We start from the raw sequence: 18,933 nt of genomic DNA, 5'->3' as shown, positions 1-18,933 counted from the left end.
ACCCAAACCACACATTTTTATTATATATGGTCAAAAATAAGAACAAAACCAGCCCATTTCTTCACAGCATTAAAGTGGCTGAATACATTGTTCTCAGTGCTGCAATATTCAAAAACGGATAATTTGGGACACCTGGGTGGCTCAGTTGGTTAAGCAGCTGCCTTCGGCTCAGGTCATGATCCCAGCGTCTTGGGATTGAGTCCCACATCAGGCTCCTTGCTTGGCAGGGAGCCTGCTTCTCCCTCTGCCTCTGCCTGACATTCTGTCTGCCTGTGCTTGCTCTTTCTCTCTCTCTCTGACAAATAAATAAAAATCTTAAAAAGAAACAAAAAACAAACAAACAAAAAAACAGATAATTTGTGGGAAAAAAAAAAAAAACCAACCAAAACCAGGCTGCAATTGCAAAACATTTCATGAACTGTAGCATAATACTTAATAATTATTCTTCGTCTTTTTTCTTCTGTCAAAATAGGCAAAATCATTTCTTCCTATTGCTTTTTCCTCCCCTGTTTTAAAGAAACAAACCAACCACCGTGACATCCATTCCATTTTAAACTAATGTTTCTATTATTTCATATCTAAATGGGGCTGACATCATCAGCTCCTTCATGTCCTGAAAGATATTTAGCTCTGGTCCACTGTTACATACTTGATGCATTACATGAAATAAAATATCTCAAGATTTCAAAAATATTTATTTTAAAAACAGCAATCAAATTGCCTGTAATCACATTTTCTGCTTGGCTTTGAAAGCTACATTATTCAATATGCCAGTGGTCCTTTCCATAATGGCAACATATTAGAAATTCATGCTGCTCAAATACGTCTCACTTCCTTGATGTACCGCACCCTCTCTAGACCCAGAGGAGGACCCCTGCTTCAGTTCGTGTGTCCTGCCCAGAACCTTCTGAAGTGAATGCTTGTCAAAACAGTTGTACAGTGGTCTCCGAATGCAAAGTGTGGCATGCCTGAATGCCGAAAATGACAATAAATCTGAGTATAGACATGATGCTTGCTTTTGTTGCCTGGAAAAATAAGGCATTGGGGAAATCACCCCCTCCCCTGCCCCCCATTTCTTTGCCTTTTAACATCTTTTTCCATTTGCAACTCCAGAACTGGAAATTTGAAGCAGTCAAAGAAATTGAAATCTCCTTTGTTGCCTTTTTTTTTTTTTTAATTGTCAGTTTTCTATAATGTGTCATTAGGAACCATACTCCACAAAAAGCTCAGGTCTAAATGACTCCTTTCTGTGAGGCCATTCTAAAACTTTGCACGGTTTTTCTTTGTATGAAAGAGCTTCTGTTGACTGCACAAAGAACAAGCAATGGCCACATATAGGCCAGGCAGTGAGGTTTGGATGACTTTATACAAGGTTGCATTTTCCCTTCCACCCATCCATGATTAAACCTCGCAGGGAATGTGCCAGAGTAGAGAGAAAAAGAAGAGGCTCTTGATTTCAGTTTTGTGGAACCAAAGGATTTTTCGTAAACCATGCATACTTAATATAGGTATTTTCTTATTCTACCTTTCTCCCAAAATGGTTCTGTAGTTTCTTTTTAACAACATGAAAACCCCAAGCAACATCATTTTCTTCTTAATGTCAGGACAACATTTTCCATTTAAGGAAACGTTCTGTTCAATAGATTCCAAATATCTTAATGACCAATGAGGCCCGGGGCTATGGCGGGGGTGCGGGGGTGGGGGGGACAGGTAAAATATTAAGAAAGCCAAAGTGACCATAGGAAAAATTACTAAGGGACCAAAGTGAAAAGCTGGGTGAGCTGTGAGTCTGGATCACAGTTGCGTGGTCAACAGAGTATGAATCATAGGAAAATGCTAGCCCTGGCCTGGGTCTCGGTGATCAACTAGTTCTGTGGTTTTCCATCTTCTCAGAGGACAGAAGCCGTTGTGAAGGGGAACTTTTATAGGAAATGTGAACAGTGAGATGAATAACAACCACCACTCTGGCTGATTCCTTCCTTTCTCTGGCTCCAACAAGCTTAATTTGGACCCCTCTGATCTAGCCCAACCCTGCTGGTTACAGATGGGGTGCAGTAAATTACCCATGCTTAATAAGCTTATTCAAGGCAGGCTCTGGCCTTCCAGACTCTTGTTCCAGTGCTCTTCGAACCAGATTCCACTCTCTGAGAACCTCAGGCTCGTCAGTTACGCACTATCAAAATAACTCAAGGGAATTTGGAGAAAAATGGAACTCTTACAATCTTGGGTCATGAGTAGCTGTTTAACTTGGACCTAGAGAATCAGAACTAATTGGCACTTGTTCGACAGTATATACTAATAGAAATTCTACCCTGTTTTATAGACTGGGCTTAGAAAACAGGGACTTTAAGAAAATGGAACCTTTTTTAAGTGCCAGGAATCAAACTTCTTGTGGGAGTCCCAACTGACTACTGACATATAAAATGGCACCAGCAAGAATACATAAAAAGGGAATGCTGGAAATCTGGGGAAGAAGAAATTTCACCCTAAGTGTGCTTCACTCTCCATATAGGTGTTTTTTCTTTTCTTTTCTTTTCTTTAATTTTAAGATTTTATTTATTTATTTGACAGAGAGAGAGAGAGGTCACAAGTAGGCAAAGCAGCAGGCAGAGAGAGAATGGGGAAGCAGGCTCCCTGCTGAGCAGAGAACCTGATATGGGGTTTGATCCCAGGACCCTGAGATCATGACCTGAGCTGAAGGCAGAGGCTTAACCCACTGAGCCACCCAGGCACCCCTCCATATAGGTTTATGATAAATTTCAGAAAACAATCTAGATATTCTGCCTTGGCAACATTTTAATCAGAAAAGAAGTCCCACTGAATGTACCTAGTACCTACTGTGTGACAGGCACTACTTTACAGACACTAACTTCTTTAATGTTCACATTATAGGATTAAATATCTATTATAACCCATTTTATAGATAAGAAAACAGGCACAGAAAGGTTATATTAGTTGCTCACTGTCACACAGCTGGTGAGTGTCAGTGACAGGACTGGAACTGAGGTGGTCTAGCCCCAAGATGTTGGTTTAAGTGATAATGGTATATAAGGATACTCAGTAAAAGGTAAAGCCTTTTTTGGTGAATAGGAGGCTTACTCTGGTCTTTTTTTTTTTTTTTTCCTCTAAAGATGTGAAGAAGATTAAGGATCAAAGTATAAATAACTCTTTGGAAAAATCTCTCTCATGCATTTTTAACTCCTCCAAAAGAGTCAAGAAAAAGCTTGCTTTTTCTATTTCCTAAAAGATTGATTTATTTTATTTTATTTATTTTTAAAGGTTTTATTTATTTACTTGTTTGTTTTAGAGAGAGAGAGATTATTTCATTTAGAGAGTTCAGGGGGCGAAGCAGAGAGAGAGGGATAAGCCAACTTTGCCCTGAACCAAACCCTGATGTGGGACTTGATCCCATGACCCTGAGATCATGACCTGGGCTGAAATCAAGAGTTGGACACCTAACTGGCTAAGCCACCCAGGCATCCCTGTTTGTCTGTTTGTTTGTTTTAGACAGAGAACGGGAGAGAAAGAACCTGTGTGTCTGGGGAGCTCCAGAGGGAGAGGGAGAGAGAGAATCTCAAGCAGACTCTCGCCGTGGCATGAGCCAACTCAGCTGGATGTCACAACCCATGCGATCATGACCTGAGCCGAAACCAAGAATTGAATGCTTGACTGAGCAACCCAGGCACCCCACTTTTCCCATTTATTTAACAAACTTACATAATGCTTCCTATGCCAACAACTGGTCTAAGCAATTCTTCAATATTCATTTAACCCCATGAGGTAAGGACTATTTTTATCCTTGTTTTTCAGGTAAGAAAGCTGGGGCATTTATGAGCTGAGCCACCGAGCAAGTCACTTAACCCCTCTTTAGTTCTGTTTTCCAATTGTGAAATTGAGATACTACTACTCATTCAGTCATTGATTTCTAATTACGAACTAACTTTTTTATGTCTAATACAATAGACGTTTGTTGGAAATGCTTAAAATCAGTAAGTCTGTATCACTTATGTTGCCACTAGGGATAAGAACAAGCAGACACAAGAAAATTTATCATTAAGATGAAATATCAAAAATGATATAATATATAATAATTTATATTATATAAAAATAACATATGTGACACGGTAATACATCTGCATTTAAACATGACAACCAGCTCTAAAATATATATAATACTTAAATGAAAACTAAAATATTTCCACTCCGTTGATGCATTCAAATTCTGAAATTCCGTCATGTGAAGATACTAACACCAAGATGTGAGAACCACACTAAAAGCAAAGGCTTGGGTTTATAACATTGAAAAGCTTCTAGAAAATACAACTGGAGATGGTTGATCCTATACATAAATCTGCCTAGGGTGGTTTATACTCATACGCACATAAAAGTTGCCGCAAGTTTATTATTTTGAATCTACAAGTGTTAGCTCTTATTACTGTAAGTGACCTTGAAAGAAGGGTTTGGAAAAAGCACCGTAATTTCTAGGCGAGCAGCTCTTACATCTGGATTTCTGTAGTCATGACTTCCTTGTCTGTATGAGCACTGATGACCTACACAGTGCCCTCTTCACAAATATATTTCAACAATTGGCAAACTGACCAAGACTTCGGTTGTTAAACTTTGCAATCACATTACGCACATGCCAAGTTTTTAGGGAAGAGTTTTAGATTGTTTTTACAAAGAAACATGAAGAACATATTCCATGGTCTTAAAGTTCCTTTCAGAGCAAGGAACCCCTGAGTGCTTTTGAAATGTAAAATATAGGGCTGTATGAAGGGTTGTTCATCCTCAGATCCATTTGTATTTGGGAATGATGTGAAAACAGCTCGGTAGTCATCTTTCTGTTCTCAGTGTCCCCGCTCTGTGTATCTCCTCAACACTTCTTGCCTGAGTTATGACAACTGGCTGCCCAGGATTTCCACAACTCCAGTTTCTTACCACCACTATCCACCCAGGAAGAAACCAGAAGGATTTCCTCTGACTGCTTTCATAATGTTTTTGCCTTGAGTGAAAACAGCCAATGCTTTCTTTGAATCCATCTTATCAAGCCCATAGTCCTTTCATTAGTTTTTGAAGCCTTTGGTCAAATCTTCCAACTTAAAATAACCAACCTGCTTTGCAAATGCTCTCAGATATGGCTTTTATTTCCCTCTCTGTTTGTCCAAATCGAAACCACCTTTCAGACCCTGCCTGCAGCCCTACATTTTCCACTAGGTTTTATAGACTACCTAAACCAGATTACTCTCACATCTTCCAACTAGGAATTCCTACTGGGTTCATTGGCCAGTAAAACTGAATTAACATTTCTCCTGGCCTCTAATTGCTTCATATCTTACTCTGATTGCTTCATACCTATTTATGTTTTCTCCATAATTTACAAGCTTCTGAAGGACAGTGACCTTGTCTTATCAATCATGTGAGCACTTTCAAACATTTAGATCATGGTAAGCATTTAAAATGTACACACTGATGAATGGTATTCTAGACACATGATACTTCAAAAGAGTTGAAGAGGCTCCTTATTTCTCAAAGGAATTAGCAGACTCCTATGAAGTCGGCCCTGCCAACTTTATTAGATTTCTATCACAACTTTACAGCATATCCAACTCTGGTTCCTGGACTCCAGCCAGAGATCCCAGCCTTGAAGGAGGATTCTTTTTTTTTTTTTTTTTTTTTTTTTTAGGATTCTTACAATAAATTTAATCTCCAAAACTAATTTTGCCAAGACCACATTGACTTGAAAAATGGGTTTCATATAGATTTAATGTTAGAATCAACATTACCACATTACCTAGACCTACACTGTCCAGTATAGGAGCCACTAGGAACACGTAGCTATCTTAAATGTAAAATAATTCAAATATAATAAAATAAAAATTAGTTCTTCAGTCATCCATCCATATTTAAAGTGCTCAATAGTCAATGAATACTGCTATCAGACAACATGACTAACAGAAAAGACATTATCCCAGAAAGTTCTATTGGACTGTGCCAAAGTCCATCAAAGCCTCACCAAGACTTGGATTATTTGTCAGAGTAGCTTTTTACATAACAGCATAAAATGGTAAGGCCAGTACTGGGAGCAAGCAAAGTGGATGTCCTCCTCAGAATATAGTTTGGGAGGTATGGGGAAGGCTCACCATCCTATGAAAAGTCCTGCTAGATGAGACTTGCCAAGAACCAGAATGGCATGGGGCACCTGGGTGGCTCAGTGTGTTAAGCCTCTGCCTTTGGCTCAGGTCATGATCTGAGGGTCCTGGAATTGAGCCCCACATGGGGAATCTCTGCTCAGCAGGGAGCCTGCTTCCCCCTCTCTCTGCCTGCCTCTCTGCCTACTTGTAATCTTTCTCTCTCTCTCTGTCAAAAAAATAAATAAAATCTTAAAAGTAAAAAAAAAAAAAGAACCAGAACAGCAAATTAGAGCTTCATCCCCTTAACGTGGGCCAGATGGGGCCCCTTTGCCTTGCAGTGTTAAAAGTTTCAAAGGAAATACCATGTTGAAGGGAAAATACCTAAAGTTCAATTTTTGACATTGGGTTGGGTGGGGAAAGCATAAAGAGATTTGGATGAGGAGAAGGTCTGGATAGGGCAAGAGGAAAACACAGTGGAAGAAGGACCTAGAAAATGATGCATTTCACTGTGACTAGGTCAAGTTCTGAGCATGCCATTTAAGGATGGAGTGACTGCCATTTTGACAGCTCTGGGGAAATCCTTGATACATGTATGTCGAAGTTGTACACAATGCATGTATGCACGTATACACTGAAGAAGCCTCAGTTAACAAGCGAGTGGTATATCAAGATGGTCCTCAGAATGCTAAGAAGGCAAATTATATAAAGAAAAAAAGGGTTTGGAGACTTAAATTACGTAGTGGAGTATCTCATTATCCCTTCTACAGCCCTGCTCCATTCACACTGTGAGAAAGCTTAGAGGACCGACTTGATAGTGTATACGCCGTATGCGTTCTTCTTCGCCTTCTTAGCACACAGGTGGTGCCTATGAAGGCATCACTTGGACGCCTCATTGACTCGAGAACAGGGTCTGAAGGCCAAGCCCCAAAGAGGAATGGACATGTGACCTTTCAAGGTGACTGCTTTGAAGTACAGCATGATGCAGATTTACGAATTTAGCATCTTCATTTAAAAATCCACGTTCTACTTAAGGAAGCCATAGTTAATACTCTTAGGACTAATCTATACAGGTAGAATAAAAAATCGAGGCAATAATTTTCTGCCACCACAAGTGATGCGAATGAGTTCTCTCTTGACCACTGAGCTAGCTGACAATTCTTAAGAGAATCTGGATACTATCATGGCATGAAGCTCTGGGCTTCATTCTTGAAAAATGACTTCAGGGTTTCTTTTGATACTCTCCAATCCCAGCCCCACGCCCTTTACATTCGTGATTAATAGGAAAACCTTTTTGTGAATTCCCTCAAGTTAGAGATACATCCCCAAATGTTTTTGATTAGTGATAATGTAAATGTTGCCTATCAGAAACCATATAAGACAAGCAGTTAATCAATTTGTTCATTGTGAGCCCGACAGCACTGTTGAGTGACTTACCAAAATGACAATCGAGTTACACATACTGTTAACTTATTGAACAACGGAAACAAAAGAGTGCTAATTAAAAGTCACTGTTAACCTCAGGGAGAGTTTTATGACAAGGTAAATGTTCTGTCCTTGGCCATATACTGCGGAAACTATTTTTCACTACTTGCGATACAGACAGAGAAATTACTAAGGTTTTAGATGACACACAAACCAGAAGGAAAGATTTCATTACAAGTCAGTGTTTCTCAAACATGGGATGCTTGTTAAAAATTCAGATCCCTGGGCTTTGGGGTAGAGGCTGGAAATTTAATTTTTGCTGGTTTTCCTGGACGATAGACATTCTCACTAACTTTAAGAAGTACAGAACACTCGAAGGTTTAGGGGGACAATGGATCCAATAGACTGAAACACTTTAATGGAGATAAATTTTGATCACTAAAATTGTACTGCCAAAATAAAAATGAAGATGGTTTTCTTGCTTTCCTATCCTGTAAATCTGTGGGAAATGGGGGAGAAATCTAGTCGAACAGCAGTTCCTGTTCAGAAGATGTGAGGGTCTTTCTTGTAGTGAGAAATCTGGCAGTAAGTGAGAGGTGGCCCTTTTAAGATAACCTTTTATCTGAAATCTAGTTAGACATTTCAACTTTACGATAGGGCCTTCAGTGTCTAATAGTGCTTAGAACTTTGAGTAAGACGTAAGAGTGATCAAACAGGTAATTAATTGATTTTTGCCCTGAATTCAACAGAAGACCGAAAATTACTTCAGGAACTTACGGAGAACATTTTCCCTAGCTAAAAACGTATGCCTAGTTTCAGAATCCTGTGTTACTACAATGCAAAACTTCTCCCATGAAAGTCGACCTTACCCTCCTATGTTCCTCGCTCCCCACCACCAATCGGCAAGCAGATTCTTACCACAGAAATGGAGTTAGTAAGCAGGGCTCCGTCCTGTCCCAGCAAATTGGAGACGGTGATTTCAGGTAGGTCCATGTTTTGTGGATGAAATGGGAGCAGGCCATTATGGTTCATTGGGTGACACAGAGAGTGGTAACCAGGTTCGACTTCATTCACGTGTACCAGAGAGTGGTCGGGGAGGGAAGGCGGGGTGATTGGTGGAATGTTGAAGTCTTCACTTTCCAGGCTCGGGCCAGGGTAAGACTGAAAAGACAAGGGATATTGTTGCAAATTATCATCCCTCTTCTTCTTCGTCACCGTGAACAAACACACACGACCCATTCAGATATTATCATAAGCAGCCTTATGGATTTGGCAAAGACATTTCAAACACGCAGATTACCCTGCTCTGATTTCACTACTATGTATGGAGGAAAGCTGCCTCAAAGGCATATCCACTCCTTGTATAAAGAGTACTTCCATTAGGCAGTTTTGTTTTTCCAAGAAACTGAACTCAAACAGATTTCAAAGGTCCCATTAAAATTTTCCGGAGTTTTAATCTAGATGAATACTTTTTTCATGGGAATTGTGGAGAAGGAGGCAATTTATAAAATTCACAGTTTTTTTTTTAAAGACTTTATTTATTTATTTGACAGACAGAGATCACAAGTAGGCAGAGAGGCAGGCAGAGAGAGAGGGGGAAGCAGGCTGCCTGCTGAGCAGAGAGCCCAATGAGGGACTTGATCCCAGGACCCCAGGATCATGACCTGAGCTGAAGGCAGAGGCTTTAACCCACTGAGCCACCCAGGCGCCCCATAAAATTCATGTTTAATCAAACATGTTTCATAGGACTTCCTACTGCTCAGATCATGAGATAATGAATAATAAAATGAATTCCAGAAGTTCTGGGGACAGTTGTTTTTGAGTTTGGAAAAACCGCGTGCTCACAACTGACAAAAGAAAAATAATGAGTAAAGACCTAACTTGGGCATTTTATATACGTGTGTTTGCATAGAAAGTTTGACCTATAAAAAAACATTAAAAGCTATTTTTATTTCAAAGAGTATACCATTAAAATAAAATGAAGATAGTTTTCTTGATTTCTGGCTACTCACATTTATTTGACGTTCCTCTAAAAAGCTGCTAAATAATATTGCTGTCATTTAGATTTCTTTCAGCTAATTTGAAAGGCAATATCACACTGACATTGTTGTAATACTAATTGAGGAATAAAAGACCATCATTAAAATAAATAACAACATATGTGGGGCTTTTCCTTTTGGAAAGTAGCTTTAGAGAAAAGAGGAAGGGAGGGAGCAAAAAAGGAAGGAAAGATTATATGAGGACACTCCTGTTTAAAACGGAAAGTGGTAAACATTGAAAATTTGAGGAGGGACCGGATAATAAAATATTGTTCCCAATTAAGATCAAGGCATAGCGATACTTAGCAGTCCTTTATAGAGCAGGTGTTATAATAAAAAGGAAACAATTTGGGTCCTGATCCCTCTCGCAAGCCTATCTTTCAAATTAAGCATGTCTTCCTAGTATTTGAGTGCCCAAGTAATGGGACTTGTCTAACAGCACAGAGCCAGCTGAAATGGGCAAGATTTGAAATGAGCAGGCCGAGGGTAGGAGCCAAAGAAAGTAGTGTAAGGTATTCATTGGGTGTTCAGCCAATAAACTTCATGTTCCTGCATCCAAGCGCCTCGGGTTATTTTTTCCAGATGGCATCTATTTGTCTAACAGAAAGAAAATCTTCAAGTTGCACTTGCTAAATGTTGTACAAGTTTTGATCTATTTGTTTAGGTGCTGTCAGAAGACATGATGAAATGAAGCGCTCCTGGGAACATCTGGAATTCAGACCTGGTCACGTAGAGGCTCCTGTGGGTTAGCAACTGGGCGGGGTGGGGGTGGGGTGTAGGTGAAGGGAAAGATTTGATTCATCTCTGCGGATCACTGTCCTTGAATATCTAGAGTTCTGTTAACCAAATCACCAGCTCTAAAGTTCAATCATCAGGTACCAAATTTTCCTGTTTATAGTTTAGATCTCTTGTCTGAAAAATACAGTCGTGGTCGGTGTCAAAGTCCTAAGTTTGATGAAATTCTCGGTTGCTTGGTATATTTTAGACCTTGAGTCTATAGAGGTAAACCATCAGTTCCTGGTACAAGTATTGACCTAAGAAGAAGCATGAAAGATTTGAAGTGGGAGGTGGGAGAGAGAGGAAGCACGTGTATTAATGCTGGTTTTGTAAAAAGTGCTGTATGAAGTCCTTTGAGTCATTTAATCCTTAACAATAATCCTGTGTGTGGCTATCATTATCCTGATTTCCTGAAGTGAAAATCCAGACTCGGAATTTAAGTCACTTTGACTCAGCTGGTAAATAACCAGCTCAGTATATATTGAAGGGAGGGATAGACATATGCTGTGATAGAGAAGCAGTTTAATTGCTACTATTTTATTAGGAAGAATGATACAAAGTTGTCAATATCCAATGGTCTTGGACCAGCAAAACTTAAGAATTAACATTAGCTTTGGTCTCAAGTCTTTCCTTATCCCAAGTTCCATCCCAGTGCCTATCCCACTAAAATATTTACTCAGTATGAACACAAGAATGCATAATTTGTCTTTGTGTTGACATTTCAGAAGTGAAGTTATTCATACATCTTTTTTAAGAAGTTAATGGTGTCAGTTTGAAACTTCCCTAAATTAGGTACAGTTAATGCCAGGGATAAAGGAGAAAGATGTTTTTAATTTTATAAATGCTATTAAGCCTCTGGAAATACTCAGGGATATTCTATCCATGGTTTACCATAAACTTTACATGCTAGCATTTCTTTGTAGTTAAATCTTAATTTGTGATGTTTTAAAGGAGGGTTTAATTGGTATCACTTTACACCGAGTGATAACAATTGCACTGCAATTTAATAAAGCTACATGGTTTATTTTCATGTAATTGCACATTAATGTTATTTAATCCATGCACTTATATACCTAAACCACAGATTCCACAACTTAACTGGTAATGGGTAGTTACGTGGATCAGGAATTTTAACAACATAAGGTTACTTAGCAGTTTCTGTTCTTTATGTTAGAAGTCATGATATGGTTATTTGCCATGAGCCCATTACAGTGTAATGGATGCCATATAAAAGTATCATAATAATTGTATGAGTGTCAAAATGTCACAAAACTCACAAAAACCCCAATGCCAGACTAATTACTAATTATTTTTTAATGTGGAAGTGAATAAGCTAATTCCTCAATGTTGATTTCTATGACTTGACATCTCTATTTTAATTTAGAAAAACTTAGTAAGAATAAATTTGACTTAACAATAGTAAGATATATATTATTAGAGAAAATCGCAGTTTGGGGAGGAAAGCATTACAATAGGATATGATCGAGTGTTTTCCTTATTCTCCAGGAGACTTCCCAGTTACAATCTGTATTCGATATCTGTTGAATGGATTAACAAATGAATCACTGAATGAAGGCATAAATGAATGAATGAATGAATGAATGCTAAAATGACTTTTTAAAGCCATGAAATCTGTGAAAATGGCATTGTTATTCCAAGGGCTTGAATATACACCCTGTATTCCCAAGACTTCGCACTGGTCAGCTGACAACACAGTATATAACATTAATCTCTCCGCATGTCAGGAAGCCAGACACATCCTGTTAGAGATACGAAGGCTTAAGCAGCCTGAGGAAGTCTGGGGCAGGGTAATTTCGTGTCCCTCTCTGGCTGCTGATCTGTCTCTCTGAAATGGCTTGTACTTACCATTCCATAGAGACACAGAGGTCCCAGAGGATTTGTAAGGGTGAGTTTGGGGCCCCTGGGTTCTCAGAAGTTGTTGGAACCTAGCCCCTCTGCAGGTTGAGCATCAGCTAAGGACCCCAAGGAAGCCTCAGCTCCACATCGGGATCCCTTGACAATGGCAGGTGTAATGTCCCAGGCCTGGTTGGCAGCAAGGGAGCATGAAGGGGATGAGAAAGTACGCTGAGCATAGGAATAGGGACCTTGGTGATGAGACCAGGGTGTGGGAAGTCAAAGAAGGCTTCTGTTAAGGCCATCCCTGGGTGACACGGTGGACCTAATATACTTGTCTACTGACTTAGGGTCCTTTTCTGACTTGGGCTTATTTTCTTCCCTTGAGTCTCAGGAAGGCCATGAATTTCAAGTATTTTTCATTCTCCAGCTGTCTTGGGACCAATGTCCTTTCTAAGACCTTTGCATATCCCCTGAGATAGAGGATTATGCTTCCCCCACCCCCACCCCCAGCCTGAATTAGAGACCATCGATGTCCCAGGTCCTCTAAGAATCTATAGGGCTGGGTTGCAGAGTAGAATTCTGGAGAAGAATGGTTGTAGACTTGCAAGGTGGTCTCTTATTCCTTATCCCACTTTATAGTGTCTTTTACCCCTTCCGGTCTAGAGATAAGAACCTTATCAGCAGTCTGAGCCCTACAGCTTGCCTTCACCTCAGGGAATGATAAAAGTCAATAGTGACCATCTACACAGAGAAAAAAAAGTGTTTAGGGATAGCGGCATGAAATTCAAGCCAATACTTTAAATTTTATCTTGGATCTTCATCGTGTTAATGAAAGGCACATTGGACAGAAAGAAGCATGCAAAGTTGGGGCGCCTGGGTGGCTCAGTGGGTTAAGCCTCTGCCTTCGGCCCGGTCATGATCTCAGGATCCTGGGATCGAGCCCCGCATTGGGCTCTCTGCTCAGCAGGGAGCCTGCTTCCCCCTCTCTCTCTGCCTGCCTCCCTGCCTACTTGTGATCTCTCTCTCTCTCAAATAAATAAATTAAAAAAAAAAAAAAAGCATGCAAAGTTATTTGCTCTATCCAGTAGCCAGTCTGCGTGATCTAAATGATTTAAAGAACTCGAAGTTTTATCATTGCTACTTAAGCAGACTCTCCCTGACCTTCAGGTACCCCCTCGTCCTAGATGCAGGAGAGTCTCGTCATATTGCTGGTGCTGATAGGACAGCTCTACTCTAAGGGCGGGAGGCTCTGTACGTCCCAGTGTGACCAGGGAACAGAAGCCAAGAGTCATGGAATGTGAACTGGAGTGGGCTGTCCTGTCACAAGGCTTGGCTAATTCTGTAATACATGTGAACTTTTCAAGGCCACCTGGGGACCGTTGGAAGCATTAAAGTAGTAATTTCAAAATATTATCATCCTCAAGAGAGTATTTTCATGGTTCTACATAGTAAAGCCAGTGACTGTTTCAAGTCATTTTCTTAAAATCTCACCATTGGTATTTGCACATTTACTTATAAAGTGCTATGTCTTTCTGTAATGAGAAGGGGATGGATTTTTAGATGGGTTGAGAGTACTCATAATGATTCCTCCAGTGACTGATAAGAATGGCCAAGAGTGTGTTGGAAGTCCAGCAGAGTCCAGTAGAGAGGAACTGAATCTAAGTGTGCTGAAACATTTAATAGTACAGGTTCTGGGGCAAGTTTCTGATTCCTTGTGAGCCTCAGTTTCAGAATCTCCTTCATGGGATTCTTTTGAGCATTGAAAGCCAAAAAAAAAAAAAAAAAAAATCAGATAGAAAATTCTTGATAAATGACAGCTTTAGCATAGCTCTGGTTATTATTAAATAGGTTTATACATGCCATGGATTGGGTCATGGCCAAGAAAACAAACAACTACAGACAGTGATGGAGGGGATTTAGACACCATTATAAAGGAATTTCAGTATATTTGCCATTGATCCAAACTCATACTGAAACAGAGTGTGGCTCCATTCATATGTAATGTGTTCATTTAATTGCCCCCCCAAAATATCTAAGATCAAGTTTTACCTTTATTTTAATGGAATGAAATTGCATTTTTGAAATGAAAGAATAAAATGATAATGGGCAACAGTGAACAGGCAAAGGCTGCTGAAGAGCTCAGAGGATAATGACAGGAGTGTGCAGAGGGCCACAATTCTAGCCAGCAGGGAACCACACAGGTAGACCCGCAGCCCTGGGGGATGGGCTCCTGACAGTTCAGTTCCTACTGACCTAGAGAAATTGTCAATGAACTTGTGTCTAAATTCACCACAAAAGCTACACTTTCTAACACATTGCTGTGTGTTGTAGAAAGGCCGTCTTCCCTGGGAGACTCTTGGCAAGGAGGTGAAATTGCCCATCTGGTGGACTGTATTTGAGACTTGAATCAAGAGACTGGGTTATGGAGCGCCTGGGTGGCTCAGTGGGTTAAACCGCTGCCTTCGGCTCAGGTCATGATCTCAGGGTCCTGGGATCGAGCCCCACATCGGGCTCTCTGCTCAGCAGGGAGCCTGCTTCCTCCTCTCTCTCTCTGCCTGCCTCTCTGCCTGCTTGTGATCTCTCTCTGTCAGATAAATAAATAAAATCTTTAAAAAAAAAAAAAAAGAGAGACTGGGTTATAAGAGAGTAAAAGAGGATACTTTCTATCTCCTTCGATTTGATCTCTTTGAAAGCTTTTCCAGCCATTTGACTAAGGCCATTGTCCTTTCCCCACTGAACCCTCCCAGTACCCCCATTTGAGTGACAAAGGAAAGGGTACTTCTCACCTGGTTTCTGGAAGATCTCAATGCCTCCTGTCTGTCTAATTATATACTCACATTCCTTTTTAATCATATTGCTTAACATAATCCATGACCTGGGTATCCTGTTTATATTATTTTCTCTTTCTGCAATCCATATTTCCTTTTGCTACACCCTGTTCTTATTTTTTGTTCTTATTCAACTTTATTGCATCTGGAATTGGGATGTTAATTAGAGTGAGTTTTCTCTTGACTACAGAGAATTCATGTTTTCATACTGTCTAGATAGAGTGTTAATATGCCGACCAGGAACAAATAATGGGAACTCTCTTCTGAACTTTGCCTATTCTTCTCTTTTTTAAGTCTAGTTTTTCCATCAGAGGGGCCTGTTTTTGTGGGTTTCTGTCCACATATTGCAGTCATTATACAAGGCACTCCATCTTTGGTGACAAGAAGTCCCATAACTCAGAAGAATTCAAAAGATATCATCTTGTACATATCTTTAAATTATGTGATGGCTTCATGCAATCACGCATACACTGAAAATATGGCTATAGTTATAACACTGTAAAATATGTTTTTCATATAGTTCTTTATTCAAAAGATAAATAAGTAACATTGCCATCCCATGTACACGGAATGCCTTAATTTTTAATCTGTAACACAATTCCTGAAATTTCAGGGTAGAAAAATACCAATGTTTAAATGTGTTTCATCTTCTATTAAAAATTCATGTTGCCTGATTCAAATAACTAAATGGAAAGCAAAGCCAACTACAGAGTTCATTAGAAAAAAATGATTTTTAAAAAAAGAGAAATGATAAACTTCCTCTGTTTTCAGAACTTAAGACATGGCATGTAATGGTGATTTCTTTCAAAAGAATTTAAATAGCATCAACATTATCTCCAATTTCTTTTGAGAAGACCTTCAGAAGTAGGTATTTTTCAGATTCTTTTGTCTCTACATGAACGAGGGTTGATAGCTTGAGACTATAATGTATTACTGTGCAAAGCTTCGGTCTGTTACATAAATCATCTTAACACTCAGCAAGAATTGTCCAACAGTGCCATTGATGTGCTCAAGCCAATGATCCTGCAAACAATTTTTTTGTCTTTCTTCACATGTTAGACAATAGCAATAAATCATCTTCATTTAAAAACACACAATGTACTAATTTTTCAAGCAACAGTTATCAAAATGCAATTTTTTTGGTAGAATGTACAACATTTATTTTATTTGTGTTCATTAATTTTTGTACCCTATGTTAAGTAAAAGGCAATGAGTACCTCACCTACCATAGAAGCATTTGTTATGTACCTACTATGTGTAAGCCATCCTGCAAAGTATGATTTGAGATGCAAAGAACTGTAAGATGTAGCTTGTTATAAAGGAAGTGAATTAGAGGATATATAAAAACTTGGGCTCCCAATAAAGTGCATGTTTGAGGTGTCAAGTGTAAACGGAAGTGGAATTACTTGAAGCTGGGATGATGAAGGGATTGTTACAAACAGATTTACCCCGATAACAGGGCCTGAATATTAGACCCTTCTGCTGAAATGCAATATGTGATCAAGGGAGGAGGATCACAAAACCAGCAAATGAGCAAGCCTGGACAACATACCAAGGAGGTTCAACAGCAAGGTCATGTCTTCTTCTTTTTTTTTTTTTAAATTTTAATTTTAATTTTGTTTTAAAGATTTTATTTATTTATTTGACAGACAGAGATCATGAGTAGGCAGAGAGGCAGGCAGAGAGAGGGAGGGGGAAGCAGGCTCCCTGCTGACCAGAGAGCCCGATGCGGGACTTGATCCCAGGATCCTGGAATCATGACCTGAGCCGAAGGCAGAGGCTTTAACCCACTGAGCCACCCAGGCACCCCAAGGTCAGGCCTTCTAAGAAAACATCAAGGGCAAGAGTGGTCCCACTGACCAAAACAAACGGGGTACTGAACCCAACTCTATTCCCAATGAGACTGGTTTTTACTGGACTGTGTTTATTTCATAATTGAAAACCCAGTGTGTAAAGCCTGAATGAGGCCAGAAAACAGGGTTGACTTGAGGCCACCCTGGTGAATATCTAACATTGACTCTTCTTAAGGCCAGGATTGGTTTATTTATTTATTTGAAAGACAGAGAGAGACTGTGTGCACGTACACATGCACATGCACGCAAGGAAAGCAGGAGAGGGAGAGAGAGAATCTTAAGCAGCTCAGGATGAGGCTTCATCCCTCAACTTTGAGATCATGACCTTAGCTGAAATCAAGAGTTGGAGTCACCCAGGCATCCCTCCCAGCTGTTTTTTTAGGGGACAGTTTAAAACCAGGCCCTGTATGCTGTTGTCATATGGGCCTTCCCTTTGGCTAAACAAACAAACAAATACAAACAAACACCCCCAAAACACAAAAAACAAACTTTTGGGAAATAATGTGCTTTCCCCACAAGCCACAACCCACACACAAATGATTAGGAAAAGCAGATTGAGGGGCAAGAGCTACTTCTGAAACCCTAGTGGGTTCCCAAAGATGTTCTTCTGGCAACAGGTATCATTCCATATTGAGTGTTAAAAGGGGTGAATAAAACATTTAAATTTCACTATTTAGCATACAATTTTATGTATAAATGCAGCTATATTTTTGTAGTTTTTCAGAGTTTTTCAATTCTCACACTGAAATTGAGTTCTACATGTTTTTGCTTTATTTTATAAAGAATCCAAAAAATATATACGAAAAGAAATCACTCTTAGTCCACCCACTCAGGAAAAAAAAAAAACCCACTATTAAAACATGTGAATCTTTCAAGATTCTTATAGTTCATAGTTGCTATTCTGTTTCAGGGTTTTGTTTTAAGTCAGATGATGGAGCTCTGATTTTGAAGATAGAAACGCTATATGTCGATCTCAGCAGATCACTAAGCAGGTATGAGAACCTACTCCCTCTAAGCCCCAGTTTCCAAATCTGTAAAATAGGGATACAATTGTATTCAATTCATTTAAGGTAATCAGGATTAGATGAGATAAATGAGGTAATATAAATAATTTGAATAAATACTGGCCCATACAAGCACTCAATGAATGTTAGTGACATTATCATTTTTTATTATTGTCATTACTCCATCATGTAATTTAATCTGATCATTGAAAACGAATCATGATTAATTTTCCATGCCCATAAATATCATTTACATTATTGTTCAAATGACTGTGCATTATATCCTGCTGTGCATGTTCTATAATTTACAACTCTTGGTGCCCTATTACTAAACTTGTAGGGTGTTTCTGATTTTTCTGTTATGAACCTCATCGTGATGAATAATCTTATGCATTTTTTTTCTTGGGGTAATGTTCTAGAGTTCTATATTTTTGCTCAAATGGAATCAAAGAATGCTCACTCAAGAGAAGACCTTGAAGACTACGCCTCCGTTCTACAGATAAGGAAAATGAGGTCCAAAGAGGTTCAATGATTTGCTTGTATTTCGAGAACTCGTTGGGCAGAGAGGACACCCACAGCATAGAATTACAGATTTATTTTTTGTAGATATAATAACTAAATAAAATGCATTGGGTTTTAATATAACATCTTAAAACATTTATGGTCTTTAAGCTTCAATATATTTTCTTTTAGGAAAAAAAAAAAAACCTGTGTTGAATTGATTGTTGCTTATGGTCAACTTCTCTTTGCTAAATCATATTCAGGCAGCCAGTATGGACTCAATCATTCAGCACTGGCTAGTTTTATACGTACATATTTTATATGTACGCTTAAAAATACATGTTGTAAGTGTTTATGACCATTCTTATCATTTTTGCCCATTGCAAAGAAATCAGTAAATGTTGGGAATGTAGACTCACATTCTTCATAAAGAAACCAGATCAGTAGAGGAGAAGAACTAAACAGATGGTCTATGCTCTTGGTTTGGTCCTCCCTCAATCAAGGAGGCCAGGAAAAGGAAA

General features: G+C 39.2%; 1 protein-coding gene across 1 annotated transcript in view; it reads right to left on the bottom strand.

Annotated features, from left to right (window-relative positions):
• TOX (thymocyte selection associated high mobility group box) overlaps positions 1-18,933 on the bottom strand; it is a 303,536-nt gene that overhangs the window by 121,741 nt on the left and 162,862 nt on the right. Inside the window, 1 exon segment of the mRNA XM_047727143.1 lies at positions 8,472-8,714. Within this exon segment, the coding sequence (XP_047583099.1) occupies positions 8,472-8,714 (243 nt within the window).

This window comes from Lutra lutra, chromosome 4, assembly GCF_902655055.1.
Source record: "Lutra lutra chromosome 4, mLutLut1.2, whole genome shotgun sequence".
In the NCBI taxonomy this organism is placed as follows: Eukaryota; Metazoa; Chordata; class Mammalia; order Carnivora; family Mustelidae; genus Lutra; species Lutra lutra.
The sequence above is the reverse complement of the archived record's forward strand: the minus strand, read 5'-3'. Positions and strand labels throughout refer to the sequence as shown.